This window comes from Tiliqua scincoides, chromosome 16 (genome assembly GCF_035046505.1).
Source record: "Tiliqua scincoides isolate rTilSci1 chromosome 16, rTilSci1.hap2, whole genome shotgun sequence".
Lineage (NCBI taxonomy): Eukaryota > Metazoa > Chordata > Lepidosauria > Squamata > Scincidae > Tiliqua > Tiliqua scincoides.
This window is the reverse complement of record NC_089836.1, coordinates 972,271-990,148: the sequence shown is the minus strand read 5'-3', so window position 1 is coordinate 990,148 and position 17,878 is coordinate 972,271. Positions and strand designations below refer to the sequence as shown.

The window sequence follows — 17,878 nt, the reverse complement described above, 5'->3', positions numbered from 1 at the left end:
TTTCAACTGTGATTGGTGCTAACCATGGTTTGACACAGTGTGTGAATTTGACCAGCCACAGTTGCTCCAGCTTCAGGACCAACCTAGAGATGGGAGTACTACAAGGGAAGTGAACAAACAGCTCTAAACCGTGGTTTGCCTGTGTGTTGGGGAGCTCCAAACCATGGTTTGGTGTGCTGTCCTAATTGAGCCTGTGCTACAGATGTGCTGATCTTGTGCCCTGCATTGACCACTGAAATGAACATATCTGAAGAGAACTTGCATGCCTTTAACCCATGGGGACTTGTGGAGGACACAAACCAGAATGCATACTTATGGGTCTTTTGGACATGTCCACCATACCTTACAAGTTTACATCTCCCCTTCACAGTGACATTGCATGGACATACATTATAGTTCAACAAACAACGTGTCAGACCATGGTTACACAAGCTTGGTTATGGTTTGCTGTGAGTTCTGTCTTGACAAACCATGGTTTGCAACTAGCAGCAAAATGAAAGGAATTCAGGCATGGTTTGTCATGCCTGAATTGATTAGACTATGGTTTGTGATTGACCGGCAAGCCAGGATTCAGTATCTGCCCTGGGTCCCTTTTTGGGAGAAGGGCGGGATAAAAATAAAGTTTTATTATTATTATTTTATTATCTGTGGTTGCAAACTAGGATCCGTGCTAGCTGTTAAGAAAATGTATCTGCTGTGCCGAGAATGAAGTAGTCTTTGGTTAACTGAGTTTTGAGAAGCTATTACTTTTTTTTGTAAGTAACCCTGAGAAAAGCTTGTCTGCAGCTGATGGAAAGTTGGTTATCAGTGATGATGAAGAATATTTATTATTTTTATTTTTGCATTTTTATTCTGGCCTTCCTGAATGAATAGTTTCTTGTCACCAGAGGATCTTATAATCTAAAAGGAACCTACGAGAGTCTTCACGTTTTTCCTTGGACTAAAGAGGAACCCTGAAATGTCCCAAATGTCATGTTTTCAAAAGGCCGCTGGCAACCATATTTTACTAGAGAGGAGTACGTTTGCGGCCAGCATGGTCATAGATCCTTGGGCATGCCTCTATCTCACAGCCTCAGTTTCTCATCTTTAAAACGGGAATACTGTAGCCCTGTCCCACAGGTTACATTTTCAGTATATGTTAAGTTTGCAAAAAAAGTGTTGCAAATGTCAAGTGGCGGCGATAATCTGGGGCCTCTCTTTGTCTTTTTGTTCAGGGTGAACCAGGGAACCGGGCCGACCTGGAAAAGTAGGCGAACAGGTAGGCACTTCTTTATTTCACGCGCTCAGTTCTGAGTCTCTCCTAGGCGATGCCTTTCTCCTCCTGGTCTGGTAAGAGAGAGAACTTCTTTCTGCTGAGTCAGAACATTGGTTCATCTAACTCTGGCTTGTCAACACGGCCTGGCAGCATCTCTCCGGGGTTCCAGGCACTGACTGGCAGCAGTGGAATAAGAGATAAGCTAGAGAGTCTCCTGGGAAACAGTCTAGCCCACCATTCTCTCCGTCACACTTCCACTCTGTTCACTTCTTCCTGGTGGTGTCCCTGGGTCACTGCCACAAGGATCGCATTGAACATTGGTTCAACTCTGTCTTGTCAACAGTGCATGGCAGCAGCTGGCCAGGGTTCCAGACACTGGCAGGCAGCAGCTGGCCAGGGTTCCAGACACTGGCAGGCAGCAGCTGGCCAGGGTTCCAGACACTGGCAGGCAGCAGCTGGCCAGGGTTCCAGACACTGGCAGGCAGCAGCTGGCCAGGGTTCCAGACACTGGCAGGCAGCAGCTGGCCAGGTTTTTAGACAGGGTTTTTTTTATCAGCCCTCATTGGAGGTGCTGGCAGAGACTGCACCTGTGATCTTCTACAAGCAAAGTACATGCTCTACTGCTGAGCCATGACCCCTCCCAAGATAGTTAAAGATTTTCAGCTCGGTGCCAGTGAAGTGTTCGAAGCAGGGCTGACAGTCTTGCATGGGTCTTAATCTAACACGGTTGGAGGTGGAACTGCCGGAGAGTGCTGTCAGCCTCTTCTACTGCTAAGGCGTCCCACCTCTTCTGTTTGTTGCCCCAGATAGCATGGTGACCCCTCTGGGCTTCTGTGTGTTTGCCGATTGCCTTCCTCAGTTTTCCATTCGGTGCTGAGAGGCTGCAGGAAGCCCCCTGCGGCACTTGCCCCCAGACCCACGATGGGAAATCGTGACAGCACAAGCTAGCAGCTGCACTGGGAATCAAGGGGGTCAGTGAGGGTGGGGGGGGGTTTCCCAGACAAATCCTGGCCAGACCAGGGTGCAGCTGTGTGGCTGGGAATGTAAACACTCAGGGTTGCAGCCATCGAGCAGCTGCGGTGCAAATCTCTCACGGTGGCACCGTTCAGGAAGCCATCGCAAACCTCTGCCGGACTGTGATGACAGACGGTATTTGTACTGGAAAATGCGGAAGAACGGAGGCTTCCGTCCCCCGAGGCCTGCAGGGAAGCCACAGTCCGGCTTGCGTCCTCTGCAGGTGCATGTTGGAGACCATCAAACGGACCCCAAGGGCTTTGTAGCCACCGACATGCCCTTGTTTCCTTGAACTGCCTTTTATGGCTTTGGCAAGGCCGACTGTGGGCGCCCCCGGTCACGGTCTTGAGGGATCTGTGGCCAGTCTTGGAAGCCAGTTTTTTCAAATTTATGGTCTCACTTTTTTCCCTTCGTCGTCCCTCTTCTGGAGATCATTTCCTTTGGCTTTTCCAACCGCAAGTGTCCTAAAAGGCTTGTCTGCAACCGGGTTCCCTCTTCAACCCACGAGGGCCACTTGTCTTAAGAACATCGGAAGATGTTCTTAAGTCTCTGGCGGCATCAGAAGAACATCAGAAGATGTTGGCCTGGCTGAACCAGGCCAAAGGCCCATCTAGTTCAGCTTCTTGTAACTTCTTGTAATGCCTCTGGCTACAGTATCCCCACATCCTGTTGACACTCCTTTGCTTCTGGCATTCAGAGATGGGCTACCTCTCAAAGCCAGAGGTTGCATATAGTAATTGTGGCTTGTAACCTGTGATGGGCTTTTCCTCCCTCACCGGAGGTCTTCTCCAGGCAGATGCTCTAGGTCAGGGGCCTCCAAACTCCGGCCCCGGGGGGCCAGATGCGGCCCATGGCTAGCCTCTTATCTGGCCCATGGCCAGCCTCTTGTCCCCTAAAAGCCTCTGGCCTACTTGGCTGAACATGACTGGAGCTGTGCTCTGGTTGCATCTGGAGGGTGTTCTAAGGGCCAGAGAGGTTGAATGAATGAGCCCATTCATTCATTTATTCAAAGTTCCATCTCTAATTTATTTATATAAATTTTATATTTAAATTTTTTTTCTGGCCCTCTACCAGAATGTGCCAGATATTTGATGCGGCCCTCTGGCCAAAAAGTTTGGAGACCCCTGCTGTAGGTGGATATCCTGCTACAGGCAAGTGGTTGTACTACATGACCTTGTGGGCAACCTTCCCACCCTATGATAATACGTACTTTGACAATGCTTTATTGAGCCGCAGGTAAAAGATGCTCTGGAAGATGGATTGCCCTTTGTGGCTGCTGTTTCTTTAGAGCGGCTCCAGACGTGGTTTTGAGTTAGAAACGCAAGGCCCCCGTTTGCGCTAAAGAAAACACAGCTGGCCTTTGCCGCCGGTCCGAGGGTATGGAAACGGAGCGGTATTATTTTTGAACGAATTAGTTTCTGTCTAGAAATATCACTGTGGAAAATTCCCATTTCCTTACCAATTAGGTCATTAGAAGGAAACGGCGGCTCCTGCTTTCTGTCAAAATGACTCCCCCCCTTCCCCGCACATCCCACTCAACAAACCCCCCCCACCCCCGGCCTGGCCCATGTGCTGTTCCCTGTTGCGCTTGGTTGCAAGAGTGAGTTTCTTTATTGGCTTCAGTGTGTTACCCTGCACATGCCTGATCTCATCTGATCTTGGAAGCTAAGCAGGGTCAGGCCTGGTTAGTACTTGGATGGGAGAACACCTGGGAATATTGGGTGCTGTAGGCTTATATCATAGTCTTTCGAGACTGAAGGTTGCCAACCATCTCCCTATACTGAACACTATCTCCTGATCTTGTCTGATCTTCGAAGCTAAGCAGCGTCAGGCCTGGTTAGTACTTGGATGGGAGACCGCCTGGGAATACCGGGTGCTGTAGGTTTATACCATGATCTGGGAAGCTAAGCAGGATCAGGCCTGGTTAGTACTTGGATGGGAGACCGCCTGGGAATACGAGTGCTGTAGGCTTATACCATGATCTCGGAAGCTAAGCAGCGTCAGGCCTGGTGAGTACTTGGATGGGAGACCGCCTGGGAATACCGGGTGCTGTAGGCTTATACCATGATCTGGGAAGCTAAGCAGGGTCAGGCCTGGTTAGGACTTGGATGGGAGACCGCCTGGGAATACCGGGTGCTGTAGGCTTATACCATGATCTCGGAAGCTAAGCAGGGTCAGGCCTGGTTAGTACTTGGATGGGAGACCGCCTGGGAATACGAGTGCTGTAGGCTTATACCATGATCTCGGAAGCTAAGCAGGGTCAGGCCTGGTTAGGACTTGAATGGGAGACCGCCTGGGAATACCGGGTGCTGTAGGCTTATACCATGATCTCGGAAGCTAAGCAGGATCAGGCCTGGTTATACTTGGATGGGAGACCACCTGGGAATACCGGGTGCTGTAGGCTTATACCATGATCTTGGAAGCTAAGCAGGGTCAGGCCTGGTTAGTACTTGGATGGGAGACTGCTTGGGAATACCCGGTGCTGCAGGCTTATACCGTAGTCTTTCGAGACTGAAGGTTGCCAACCATACCATTTTTAAAGGCTCTTTTGGGGGCCTGCCTAAGGGACCACTGAGGCGGTTTACCCCCCCCCCCCCAAAGGAGGCATACTTAAAAAAAAGAAACTAAGATGCAGCAATATTGAATAATAGCAGAGGCAACAAACAAAAAATGTCGGAACTGTACAAACCTGGAAGACATGCAAGGAAAATCTGAATCAAACAGGCAAGTGTTATCAGCCTGGCTGATAGCAGGCAGTGAAATGTTTAAACCAGGTCTCCCAGGAGAGGGAATTACCAGTTGGGAGACATCACCAAGAAGGCCCTGTCCCATGTACCCACCAGCTGTGCCTTGGCTGGTGACAGGACACTAAAAGAGGGGCTCCAGTCATGGCAACAGATGATGTGGAAGGAGGAGATCCTTCCAGTGCCCAGAACCCGAGTTGTGTAGGGGCTTGGTGGTTCACAATCAACCCCTTGAATTGTGCTCAGAAGCCTACTTTGGTGCTTGTGCAATTCATGGAGCACAGCGCAAGATGCTTTGACCAGCAAGCCCCAGAATCGCCCCAGATGCTGCGTGCAGCACCAGCTGCCATCTTCCAGGCCGTCTTCAAGGGCAGCCCAAGTAGAGCGCGTTGCTCGTTGGCTGCAGCTCTGATAGTTGTAGCCACATCTGCTCTCTTTGAAGGGGGTCTGGGCAAAGGGCTTGAGCTGGTTTTTGATGGAGCTTTGGGGGGAAAGCTCCAACAAGGGGCTTTTCTGGAAGGAGAGCCTTGCTGGATCAGACCAAACTCCCAGTGGTCCATTTCTGAGACGGGCCGACACCTGCCTTCAAGGAAACCCGCATGCAGGGTATTATTCTGGTACTCAGAGATACACTGTCTCTAAATCTGGCAGCTCCACTTGTCAATAGTGCTTAGGATGGAGAGTCCCCTGTGTGGAGAGGGAGCATGGTGTAGTGGTTAGAGCACTAGTTGGCAACCTGCAGTCTCGAAAGACTATGGTATAAGCCTACAGCACCCGGTATTCCCAGGGGGTCTCCCATCCAAGTACTAACCAGGCCTGACCCTGCTTAGCTTCCGAGATCATGGTATAAGCCTCAGCACCCGGTATTCCCAGGCGGTCTCCCATCCAAGTACTAACCAGGCCTGACCCTGCTTACCTTCCCAGATCATGGCATAAGCCTACAGTACCCGGTATTCCCAGGCGGTCTCCCATCCAAGTACTAACCAGGCCTGACCCTGCTTAGCTTCCCAGATCATGGCATAAGGCCTACAGCACCCGGTATTCCCAGGCGGTCTCCCATCCAAGTACTAACCAGGCCTGACCCTGCTTAGCTTCCCAGATCATGGCATAAGCCTACGGCACCTGGTATTCCCAGGTGGTCTCCCATCCAAGTACTAACCAGGCCTGACCCTGCTTAGCTTCCGAGATCAGACAAGATTCGGGCATGTGCAGGGTAACAGTTGCTGCTGGTTAGAGCACTGGGCCATGAGTAAGGGAGACCCAAGTTCAAATTAGCCACGGTGACTGTAGCCAATCATCAGCTGAGCCACTTGACAGTGTTGTTGGAGGATAAAATGGGGGGGGGGGAGAGAGAGAGTTGGGAGACCTCTTCATCCTGTAAGCAAGCAGGACTAGGCAGACCCTTGCTCAGCGGTGGAGCCTGTGCTTTCCCTGCAGACATTTTCAGCTTCATCCCTGGTATCTGCAGAACCTTATTTGAACCCGGAGTGTTGACGAAACAGTGCTGGATGGATAGGCCAGTGTTCAGACTCAGTACCTGTTAGTTTCATATGATGTGCAGGTCTGATTGGCTAGTGCCCATTGAGCGTTTGATGATTGATTCACTCCATTGGCATCCCATGCCGATGGTCCCAAGTTCAATCCTGGCAGCAAATCTGGCTGAGTCCAGGAAGGACTTTTGTCCGATAACCTGGAGAGCTGCTGCAAAATCAGTGTCTGAAACACTGCAGAGCTGCTTGCCAGTCAGGATTGACAGTCCTGAACTAGGGGAGGGTGTAACCAAAGGGAAATCTGGCTCATAGCATCCCTGTATAACCATTTAGGGGATTGAGGCTGCAATCCTATGCCTGGGGGGGAAATCTCACAGACCACAGTGGCACTTACTTCTGAGTAGACATACCTAGCATTGCACAGTAAGCTTCTGATTCCTGGATGGCTGCAGGAGAGAGATCGAATGCTGTTCACCCTTGTTCTTAGGTGAATTCAACCCTGCAGCCACGTTGATGCAGGAAAGGGGGGCCTAGACGTAGCCCCGTCTGTCCTATGGTTGAGGAACTGCCTGTAATTTGTTCCTGGTCTGATGCAGCTTGTGGCTCTCGCAGGCTCGAGCATCAAAGGCCTGACTGCGGTTTTTAAAAGCCGAACCAGCTGGCTTGAGCTGCCGTGGCGGCCTCGGTCTGGGACCAATTGGGTCTCCACTGGTAGCCAATCTTGGGCTGTTTGCAAAGGCTGCTGGGTTTAAGTCACCCAGCAAGGAGGAGCGTGGGGGGGCGGAGTGAGTATGGAATTGTTTATTCCTGTGAAACAAATAAACCATAAAATCAATTTCTGCTTTCTTTTGTCCTCTCCTCTCCAGGGTATGCTGGGATTCATTGGTCCAGTAGGGGAACCTGGAATAGTAGGGGAGAAGGTAAGGCTTGCCGATGGATGAGCTGGGCTGTCTCTTGGGGGGGGGGGGGAAACAGGAGAAACGGAAGCACCTTTTCGGAAGAGTGTTGGTGGGTCTTTTTGTGGCTCCGTGCGAGAATGAAGACAACATTTTGCAGCCTGATTGTCACCCAGCCTGGAGGATGCAAGCAGGTAGTCCAGAGCCTTTGCCACTGGGGCACTGCTGATGAGGGCTGTTCCTCCTCTTCCTCCTGCTGGCCATCACTGCCCACTATTCCACCTGCCCTTTCCCCCTGTTTAAGAGAGGCTGAATGAGCAGTGAGTTTTGCAACGAGCCTCCTTGCAGCCTGCAAGTGGCCCCTTTCGTCTCCCCTTTGGAGCTATTCCAGGCTGCTAGAGCAACATGGAGGTGAACTTGCTTGCAAGCTGCGGTGCGGCTCCCTGCAAAACTTAGTGCTCTGCACCCCCCCCCCAGCTACACACTATTCTTCAGTGTTTCCACCCCTGCTGCATTTTACCCTTGCTCCGAGATGGCTTCGTGGTGATGCCAAGCAACCAATGAGATTTCAGATCAATGCAGTCCATCCGGAGCGAAGGCAGGAAGCTCTATTTCCTTGTGGAGAGGCAGCACTGAAGAAAAATGGGGGAGAGGGAGTCCTTGTGAAACCTACTGCCCCCGCATTTTGAGCTGGATGGTTCCAAGAAGAGCGTTCAGCTCCGGTCTTCTTTGAGCCCCATTGATTTCAAGAGTGGGGGGAGCTGAGCACATGCCGCATCGATGGGATAAATGGGACTCTGATGTGCTCCGCTTGGTCTGGGTTGTACCCAGCGTGCCTGATCTCCTCTAATCTTGGAAGCTAAGCAGGGTCAGGCCTGGTTAGTACTTGGATGGGAGACCACCTGGGATACCGGGTGCTGTAGGCTTATACCATGATCTTGGAAGCTAAGCAGGGTCAGGCCTGGTTAGTACTTGGATGGGAGACTGCCTGGGAATACCGGGTGCTGTAGGCTTCTACCATGATCTCGGAAGCTAAGCAGGGTCAGGCCTGGTGAGTACTTGGATGGGAGACTGCCTGGGAATACCGGGTGCTGTAGGCTTATACCATGATCTCAGAAGCTAAGCAGGGTCAGGCCTGGTTAGTACTTGGATGGGAGACCGCCTGGGAATACCGGGTGCTGTAGGCTTCTACCGTAGTCTTTCAAGACTGAAGGTTGCCAGCCATAACTAGGTTTACCCACAAGGCTCTCATCTGTGCCCAGAGCTGCTTACTGAAACAAATTCTGGAGTGCAATGGGGCCTGACCATTGGTGAGATCCGAGCATGGTTGACATCTGGCATTTGGGGGTGTGAGTGTTTGTGTAATTTTTTTCTTAGCATGCCAACATCTGGAGGGTGCTTCCCATTTCAACAGCAAATGTATAGCAATGTATTTATTTTTTCAGAATAGATAACCTCATGTTGCTTCTGTGTTTATCCTTTATTTGTATGGAATTTTTATATACTACTTTTTTGGGGGGGAGGGGGGAAATCTTTGCCCAGCAAAGAGCAGAGCAAAAACAATGGAAAGCAATTCCCTGCCTCCAAGGGGCTTACAATTTTTAAAAGCAAATTGGAGACCAGCAAATGGACATGGATGTGTCGGGCTGAGTTAAGGGGCAGTTGTGAAATGCAAGACGGCTGCAATTTAAAAATGGGCCTCTTTGCCTGTTCAGCGGTGTATTTAGTAGTAGCGTTCATTTCTCCCATTGCAGAGCCTGGGGTGATGGTCTCCCACCCAGGCACTGACCCTGATCTAGGCCAGGCTGGCCACTAGAGCGGTGATTTTCAACCAGTGTGCCACGAATGGTCTGCAGGTGTGCTGCGGGAGGTTGGGGAAGCGTCATGTATTAGAAGGGCCGCGGTGTGAGTCCCCCAGCTGCAGTGTGGTGTGCCTTGTCAGTTGTTAACCTGATGGTGTGCCTTGGCAATTTTAGCTCCTTCTCAGGGTGCCATGCGATGAGAGAGGTTGAAGACCTCTGTCCTAGAAAAGCCCTGCTGAATCAGGCCACAGGCCTGTTTATTCTAGCCTCCTCGCTCCCAGTGTCATGCCACTGGCTGAGATGGAACCATCTCCCTCTCCTTAAGGTGGAGGTCCTGGAGGTCTCATGTAACCCTCAGGACTAGTAACCGGTGATCTCCTGCCATCTCCTTTTATTGTTTCACAATTTTATACCTCTCTTTTTCACCAACCAATCAGGTTGGTATACACGGTCCCTTCCCTCCTTCTGTTCTCACAACAGCCCTGTGAGGTAGGCGAGAGCCTAGGAGATAGTGGCTGGCCAGAGGTCTCGCAGCATGCTTCACAGCCGAGCGGGGATTTGAACCTGGATCTTCAGGTCTAGGTCCAGCTCTAAAACTGTTGTGCCACAAAGCCAGCTAAACCAGTGGCTATTGGATCAATTAGTGATGTCCTGAGCCATTCTAATTCTGAATACTAAATAAAAAAAAATAGGTCTGTTCTAAAACTCGCACCATTGGCTTCACTGGGTAAGCTCCTGCTTTGAGTGTTATGAGAGAGGGAGAACACCCACACTCTTTCTCTCTCTGCACTGCGCATAATGCACGCCGGTTGTATATCTATGTGCTGCACAGCTTTTTCCCTGGTCTCTGATGCTCCTGACTGTGTGTGATTGCTTTCCCTAGGGGGACCGGGGTACTGTAGGACCTCCAGGACCGCCGGGCGTCAAGGGTTCGATGGTAAGGAGTAAGTCTGCATTTCTCCTGCTCCTTCTCTTTCGTGACCAATGATCATCCACACCGCTTGCTGCCCCTTGAAGGCCTGGGCGAACCCAGCTGTGAATTCCTCTTCTTCTTCCCCCATGGGGTCAAGGAGGAAGCTTGGACAGTGGCCAGGTTTTTAAGATCTTCACGCTCTCCTGCCCAAGGAGGATTAAGTGTGCTGACCACCCAGAAGCCCTCTGCCTCCGCAAGGATGGCTTGATCCTTCAAAGTCCAAATGACACGGCACATCAGAAGAAAAAATGCCGCAAACCCGCTCTGGGCATCTTGCGTTCAGGTTCATGACCTGCAAGACCGCCGAAACTTCACATGACGTGACCCTTATAAGCTCCAAAGTGTCGCATGAATGGTCAGCTCACCATGAGGTGGGGGTGATCGGGCCTCGTCAGGGTGCAAAGATCAGCTTGCTTGGGGGCCGTTCAAAGCCATGAATCGCTCTGGGCTTGTAGAGGCTCAAAAGCGTTCAAATCTTAGGCCGGCTGCTAAGCTGACCCCTTGTGGGTTGATGTTTGCACATTGATGTGCTGTCTTCTGTGTGTACCCTTGAAAAGGTCATGAGCAAATGACCTTTTCAAATGAATAATGGTGGGGGGGGCAAAGCAAGAGTTAGATTGGTTGGCAACCTTCAGTCTCGAAAGACTATCATAGAAGCCTCCAGCACCCAGTGTTCCCAGGCGGTCTCCCATCCAAGTACTAACCAGGCCTAACCTTGCTTAGCTTCTGAGATCAGACAAGATCAGGCATCTGCAGGGTAACACTTGATTGACAGTGTGTGTTCGGAGTGGGGACAAAGAACCAGATAGTAGGGCCCGGTGTGCGCTCCCCACCCACATGTGCACATGGGGACAAGTGTGTATCTGTCGCTATGTAACGCATAACGCAGTCCTATCTTGGAAGCTAAGCAGGGTCAGGCCTGGTTAGTACTTGGATGGGAGACCGCCTGGGAATACCGGGTGCTGTAGGCTTATCCCATGATCTTGGAAGCTAAGCAGGGTCAGGCCTGGTTAGGACCTGGATGGGAGACCGCCTGGGAATACCAGGTGCTGTAGGCTTATACCTTAGGCTTTCGAGACTGAAGGTTGCCAACCAGTCCTGTGGTGGATCAGCTGCGTTTGCAGAACAAGCCCTGAGCATTTCCTAGGATCTCATACATACCCTTATTTCCTCTGTAGGGACATCCTGGAATGCCAGGTGGAACTGGGTCTTCAGGGCCCCCTGGCCCACCGGTAAGTAAAAACGGTTTGTCTTTGCAAGCTCTCAGAGGCCTCTTCCATCTCTTATATTTCATCTCCTGTTGGATAAAAGATAAGGAGCTGCCTCACCGCTTGTGTTTGTGCTTCTTGATGGTGTGATCTCCCTGTGGTTGTGGAGTCAGGGGCACTGTAAAAGCCCACAGGTCATAGCTCTGCCATGCTGTTTATTGCCTGAGCCCAGCCCTTGCTCCACTGTTCCCAGGACTGACTGTTGGGGGCTCTGCAGTTAGGGTTCCTTTCAACCGAATCCTAAGTTGGAAGGGGCTCACAAGGTCTTCTAATCCAGTCCCACTGCCTGTAGCATCCTTGAACATCTCCAGCATTTTGAGCCTCTCTTGAAGGTCTCCAGTGAGGGAGAATCCACCACCTCGCTTGGTGATCTGTCCCACTGCTGAACTGAACATAAGAACAGCCCCACTGGATCAGGCCATAGGCCCTTCTAGTCCAGCTTCTGTACTCACAGTGGCCCACTAGATGCCCAGGTAGCACACAAGACAACAAGAGACCTGCATTCTGGTGCCCTCCCTTGTCAACTGAACATAAGAAGAGCCCTGCTGGATCAGGCCAAAGGCCCATCTAGTTCAGCTTCCTGTACCTCACAGTGGTCCATCAAATGCCTTTGGAAGCACCCAAGACAAGAAGAGACCTGCATCTTGGTGCCCTCCTTGTCAGCTGAACATAAGAACATCAGAAGAGCCCCACTGGATCAGGCCATCGGCCCATCTAGTCGAGCTTCCTGTATCTCACAGCAGCCCACCAAATGCCACATTTGGCACCAACTGCCCTGACCAACAAGCATTTCTTCCTGATGTCCAACCAGAATCTCCTCTCTTGCGTTTTTCTAGTTCCGCTTTCAGAGGCTGTTGAGAATTTGTTCTTTCTTCCATAGGACAGACCTTCAGAGTCCGATCATATCCCCTCTCAGCCTCCAATCCATTTCTGCCCAGCCCACAGGTGTCCACATTTGATCCCTGTTGTGTATATACAGCTGCGATACAAGGACATCTGCAAGAGGGATCTGAAGGCCTTAGGAGTGGACCTCAACAAGTGGGAAACCCTGGCCTCTGAGCGGCCTGCTTGGAGGCAGGCTGTGCAGCATGGCCTTTCCCAGTTTGAAGAGACACTTGGCCAACAGACTGAGGCAAAGAAGGAAGGCCCATAGCCAGGGAGGCAGACCAGGGACAGACTGCACTTGCTCCCAGTGTGGAAGGGATTGTCACTCCTGAATTGGCCTTTTCAGTCACACTAGACGCTGTTCCAGAACCACCATTCAGAGCGCGATACCAGAGTCTTTCGAGACTGAAGGTTGCCAACACACATGATATGCAACGTTGGACAGAAATGGCTTAACTGGGTGCCTGGTGGGTGTCCAGGCAGGGCTGGAAAAACCCCTTGCCTAAACCTTGGAGAGTTATTGCCAGTGAGTGACTGAAACCCAAGACAGCTGCTGCCAGCTTGTGTAGACCAGGGGTGCTCACACTTTTTTGGCTCAAGAGCTACTTTGAAACCCAGCAAGGCCTGGAGGTCTACCAGAGTTTTTCCAATGTTCGCGCCATCATAACATATAACATTTATATGTACAATGTATGTTGGTGTACCTTGCATAACCGCATGAGCCAATATTGCACAACACAACATAATTAACTATAAACATTTTTTGTAATCACTTGAGTTTACTTTGATGACTTGCACTGAAGTGAATCAGCCAAGGATGCATATTGCGGACAGTAGCTGCTGACAGCCAGCCCTCAAGCACACTTCCAAATGTTCATCAGTCATGGTGGAACGGTACTTGGACTTAATGATCTTCATGTAGGAAAAGGCTGACTCACAGAAATAAGTGGGAGCCCTTCCTGCCTCAGGTGCTCTTATATCCTGAGGGCCCTATTGCCTTCCAGTGGCTGCAGCTGTGCAGCACACTCTGCTGGATGCCCAGGCCTTACCCTTAAAGGGGCCACTGCTGACACCACATCTACCTCCTCACCAGATCTTCTTCTGTGGGGAGGGGGGGAAGCAGATCTCTATACAGACCAGTGCAAAAACAGGGGAAAGGTGTGGGGGAGGGAAGATCTCTATATAGACATCACAGCAAGACCAGTGCAAAACCCCTTGCACACAGATGGAAGTTGGGGGGGGGGCAGATCTCCATACATACCAGTGCAAAAACAGGGGAAAGGTAAGTCAGCCCCAGTAGAGTCAACGGGGCTCACTCCCAGGGATGCATGGACGGGAGAGAAGCCTGCCAGCGGCTCCTCTCCAGGTCTACTCACGAGTCAGCCCCAGTAGAGTCAACGGGGCTCACTCCCAGGGATGCGTGGACGGGAGAGAAGCCTGCGATTGACTCATTATGCCTCGCGATCGACCGGTCGATCGCGATTGACACATTGAGCACCCCTGGTGTAGACAGTCTGGACTTTGCTTTTTGCAGAACCTTCCAAATATAACCTTACCATCTGGGGTGGTGCACTGACTACCCCAGGTGCACTTGATGCGAGTTTTCCCCTTCTAAAACAGTCATGCAAATATTAATACTTACATTAAAAAAAAAATGAAGCTTGGATGTCTTTGGGTGCAATCCTAACCAATTTTCCAGCCCTGGCATAGCTGTGCCAATGGGGTGTGTGCTGCATCCTGCAGTTGGGGGACAGTCACGGAGGCAACAAGATAAGGCAATGTTTGTTCCCTTTCCTCTGAGTTGCATTGCCCTTACCTCGGTGCTGGAAAGTTGGTCAGGATTGCGCCGTTTGGCCAAATATGTTGCGGTCATTTACTGATCCTCACTCCGTCTTCCCCTAGGGTCCGGCTGGAGTTCGTGTTCCCCGGGGATGAGAGGTGCCAAAGGTCGGAGGGTAAGTGGCTGATACGCTTGTCCTAGTTCCCTACTGGTTGACTTCCAAAGATTTGACGTGGGGTCTTTCACCGAATATGTTATTTCTGTTTTTGCATTTTAACAGATCAGGTAGAGGGGTGGTTTGGATGAACTTTCTCCCACCTACCCACCCCCCACATAGTGATAAGGGAACCAGTTCAAAGTGGTGATGTCTCCACTGGCCTGGAGGAATCTTGGCCAGAAGCTGAAAAGACAAAAAGTGAGGGGGCCTGAAGGTGATTCCAGGGGCAGAGAGTTCACAGACTGAGGTTGCGAGTTGCAAGCTCTGTCCCTTGTATCCCTGGCTGAGCTGAGCTTAGATGGGCCAAGGGTCTAACTTGGTGGATGGCAGTTTCCTATGAAATATGTTTAGGGTGTGATCTTATCTGCCCTTTCTGGAACCTTTAGATCCTCTAGGACAGGGGTGTCAAACATAATGCTTGCGGACTTAATGTGGGCCGCAGAAGCAATTTATCCAGCCCCTGTTATAATTGGGGGTCTCCCAGCTTGATAATTGGGCTCTCTCATATCTGAAAATATGAACAAGATTTGTGCATTTTCTCTTCTGTTATTTGCAGCTAATGAGTTTCTATGTAAGAACCAAGTGCTTATTTTTAGCCATCGTCTGCTTAATGATGTCACTTCCTGCTTAATGATGTCACTTCCTGCTTAATGATTTCACTTATGGCTAATGAGTTTCTATGTAAGAACCAAGTGCTTATTTTTGGCCATTGTCTGCTTAATGATGTCACTTCCTGCTTAATGATGTCACTTCCTGCTTAATGATTTCACTTACGGCCCTCAGCAGACACCATGAATGCTAACTTTGGCCCTCTGTATGAAACGGGTTTGACACGCCTACTGTAGGAGGTTTTCCTGTGTAGACCCTCCTAGAGCATCTCTACCAGGTACCTGTCAAAGCCTCTGCTTGAAGATCTCAAGAAGATCTTCAAAGATCTTGAAGATCTCCAGTGAGGTGGTGGATTCTTCCTCGCTGTAGAACTTCAAGCCGAGGCAGGGCAGGCAGCTGTTGGAGACGCTTTAGAGGATTTCCTGCTACCGACAGGAGATTGGACTAGATGACCTTGTGGGATCCCTTCCAACGCTATGATTCTGTGAACATGGTGGGACTTATTTCTGGATACATTTGCATTGGCAATTGGGATCGGCTGATTTACAGCCCAATCCTATGCGTGTCTACTTTGAAGTAAGCCCCATTATAGTCCATGGGGCTTACTTCCAGGGAAGTGTGGCTAGGATTGGGCTGTTAATTAGCTGGTATTTGAAAGGATGAATTAAGCCATTTATGGTTCAATATATTTGCTTCCCAGGCCCAATATTAGTTCCTTTCTGAGGAAGGGCGTAGGAAGTTCTCTTTGGAAGCTCAGTCAGCCTGTTTGGGAGTGTGGCTTGGAGACTGTTCTGTGCCACGTCGGACCTTTGGAGCTGCCTTGGGTTGACTCTGTTACCCTGCACATGCCTGATCTTGTCTGATCTTGGAAGCTAAGCAGGGTCAGGCCTGGTTAGTACTTGGATGGGAGACCGCCTGGGAATACCGGGTGCTGTAGGCTTATACCATAGTCTTTCGAGACTGAAGGTTGCCAACCATGGGTTGACTCAGACCATTGCTCTGTCTTGCTCTGTGTTGGCGGTGCTCTGGCTGACAGCGATCCCCAGGTTTTCTTTATTCAGGGGGTCTTTCCCCTGGTCTTTCAGCACCAGGATGAGGTCTCTTGTTATCTGGTGCGCTCCGTGGGGCATTTGGTGGGCCGCTGTGAGATACAGGAAGCTGGACTAGATGGGCCTATGACCTGGTCCAGTGGGGTTGTTCTTATGTTCTTAAACTACAATTCCCAGGAAGCCTTGCAGGTCTCTTGTTGTCTGGTGTGCTCCCTGGGGCATTTGGTGGGCCACTGTGAGATACAGGAAGCTGGACTAGGTGGGCCTATGGCCTGATCCAGTGGGGCTGTTCTTATGCTCCCAGCCCTCCCTGCAGAACGAAACTGGAACTGTTCCATACCAAGTAGCACTGAACACCAGGACCTATAAGCTGCCTTCTACCAAGTCAGACCCTTGGCTAGTCTAGTTTAGCACTGTAGGTACTGACTGGTATTCAGGTAGGGCTGGGAAAGACCCCATCTAAAGCTGTTGCCACCGACTGACCTGGAAGGAAACCTACCGAGCAAGGCTTTTACTACTGAACTACTATAGCTCCATTTCTGAAAATGAATGTACCAGAGTCAAGACAGCTTCAGAAATGAGCAGATCCCATAAGATTGTAGGAGATCCAGATTGGAAGGAGATAGTGGATTTTATTCTATTTCAGCCCAGGCCTCTCCTTTCTCAGTTCCCCTGTGGTTTCTGTTGCAGCTGTTGTGACGCTGCAGTGCAAAATCTCTGCTAGGTTTTGGATCTGGGCAAGAGTGAAAAAAATAACCTTTTCGGTTTCTTATTTGTTCTATTTGTTCACAGTGGGGAGGAAGGGCTGGCAGAGAGATTTCCAGTGCAGTGGGTTCTCCAGCCTCAACCTGACCATCAAAGTTGCACTAAAGATTGCTCTATTGATCCACCCTTTTTAACAATCTGTGCCAGATTGTCTGGGTCGGCTGTGATCGCAATGCACCACAAAGAAAGCATATAAATAAAATGCCATTAAAAAGGGGTTTATTTAATAGACTGGAAACTTCTCTTCCACCAAAACATATGGCAAAAGGGCCCATATTTTAAAAGGCTAAAATATAGCCTTTTAGGCTATATTACAGTATTTTGGTCTGATTGGAACAAGCTCATGTCTTAAAATATCCCTCTTGTCTGGCTTGGCTTTCATCATGAATCTAATAAAAAAGACTTGGCTGGTGTAGTGGTTTGAGAGGTGGACTTAGACCTGGAAGATCCAGGTTCAAATCCACCCTCAGCCACAAATCTTCCTGGGTGACCTTGGGCCAGTCACTTTCTCTCAGCCTCACCTACCTCACAGGGTTGTTGTGAGGACAAAAGGAGGGGAGCAGCTGTGTACACTGCCCTGAGCTCTTTGGAGAAAGGGTGGTATAAAAATGTGAAAAATAAATAAGGAAGGGGGGAAAGCGCTATTATTCGAAGACTGCAATCCTATATGCACTTTCTTGAGAGTAAGCCCCAATGAATACAGTGGGACTTAGTTCTGAGTTAAATGTGCATAGGGATTGCACTTTTAGTGGTGTAGAGAGAGATGCCCAAGCTTATTGGATAGGGTTTATGAAGGTTTTAATGTCCTGACGTTTTGACCACAACTATGGAGGGCATTTTCAAAGGACTGGAGTTGAGGACCACAGACTGTTCAGCTCACCCCAAGCAGCTGTCCATTGACCTTGGTCACCATGTTCTGTCGTTGTCTCCATGTCACTCTCATGGATCTTGTTTCTCAATGGACTATGCAATTTCTTTCCCCAGCCTAGTTCTTTACTAGAATCATAGAGTTGGGAACTGCAAAGTCGTCTAGTCCAAACCCCTGTCTGTAGTAGGCAATCGTCCTAGAACATAAAAACAGCCCCACTGGATCAGGCCATAGGCCCATCTAGTTCAGCTTCCTGTATCTCA

The 17,878-nt window shown here is 50.1% G+C and overlaps 2 protein-coding genes and 1 pseudogene across 2 annotated transcripts in view; 1 reads left to right on the top strand and 2 right to left on the bottom strand.

Annotated features, from left to right (window-relative positions):
* Positions 1 to 17,878, bottom strand: part of NOTCH1 (notch receptor 1) — a 787,535-nt gene that overhangs the window by 360,725 nt on the left and 408,932 nt on the right. The gene's annotated exons all lie outside the window — the stretch shown is intronic.
* COL27A1 (collagen type XXVII alpha 1 chain) overlaps positions 1 to 17,878 on the top strand; it is a 108,007-nt gene that overhangs the window by 11,118 nt on the left and 79,011 nt on the right. The window contains 6 exon segments of the mRNA XM_066610850.1: positions 1,225 to 1,258; positions 7,370 to 7,423; positions 10,085 to 10,138; positions 11,353 to 11,406; positions 14,230 to 14,245; positions 14,248 to 14,282. Of these exon segments, the coding sequence (XP_066466947.1) occupies positions 1,225 to 1,258; positions 7,370 to 7,423; positions 10,085 to 10,138; positions 11,353 to 11,406; positions 14,230 to 14,245; positions 14,248 to 14,282 (247 nt within the window).
* On the bottom strand, positions 6,124 to 6,244 carry LOC136635735 (5S ribosomal RNA; annotated as a pseudogene).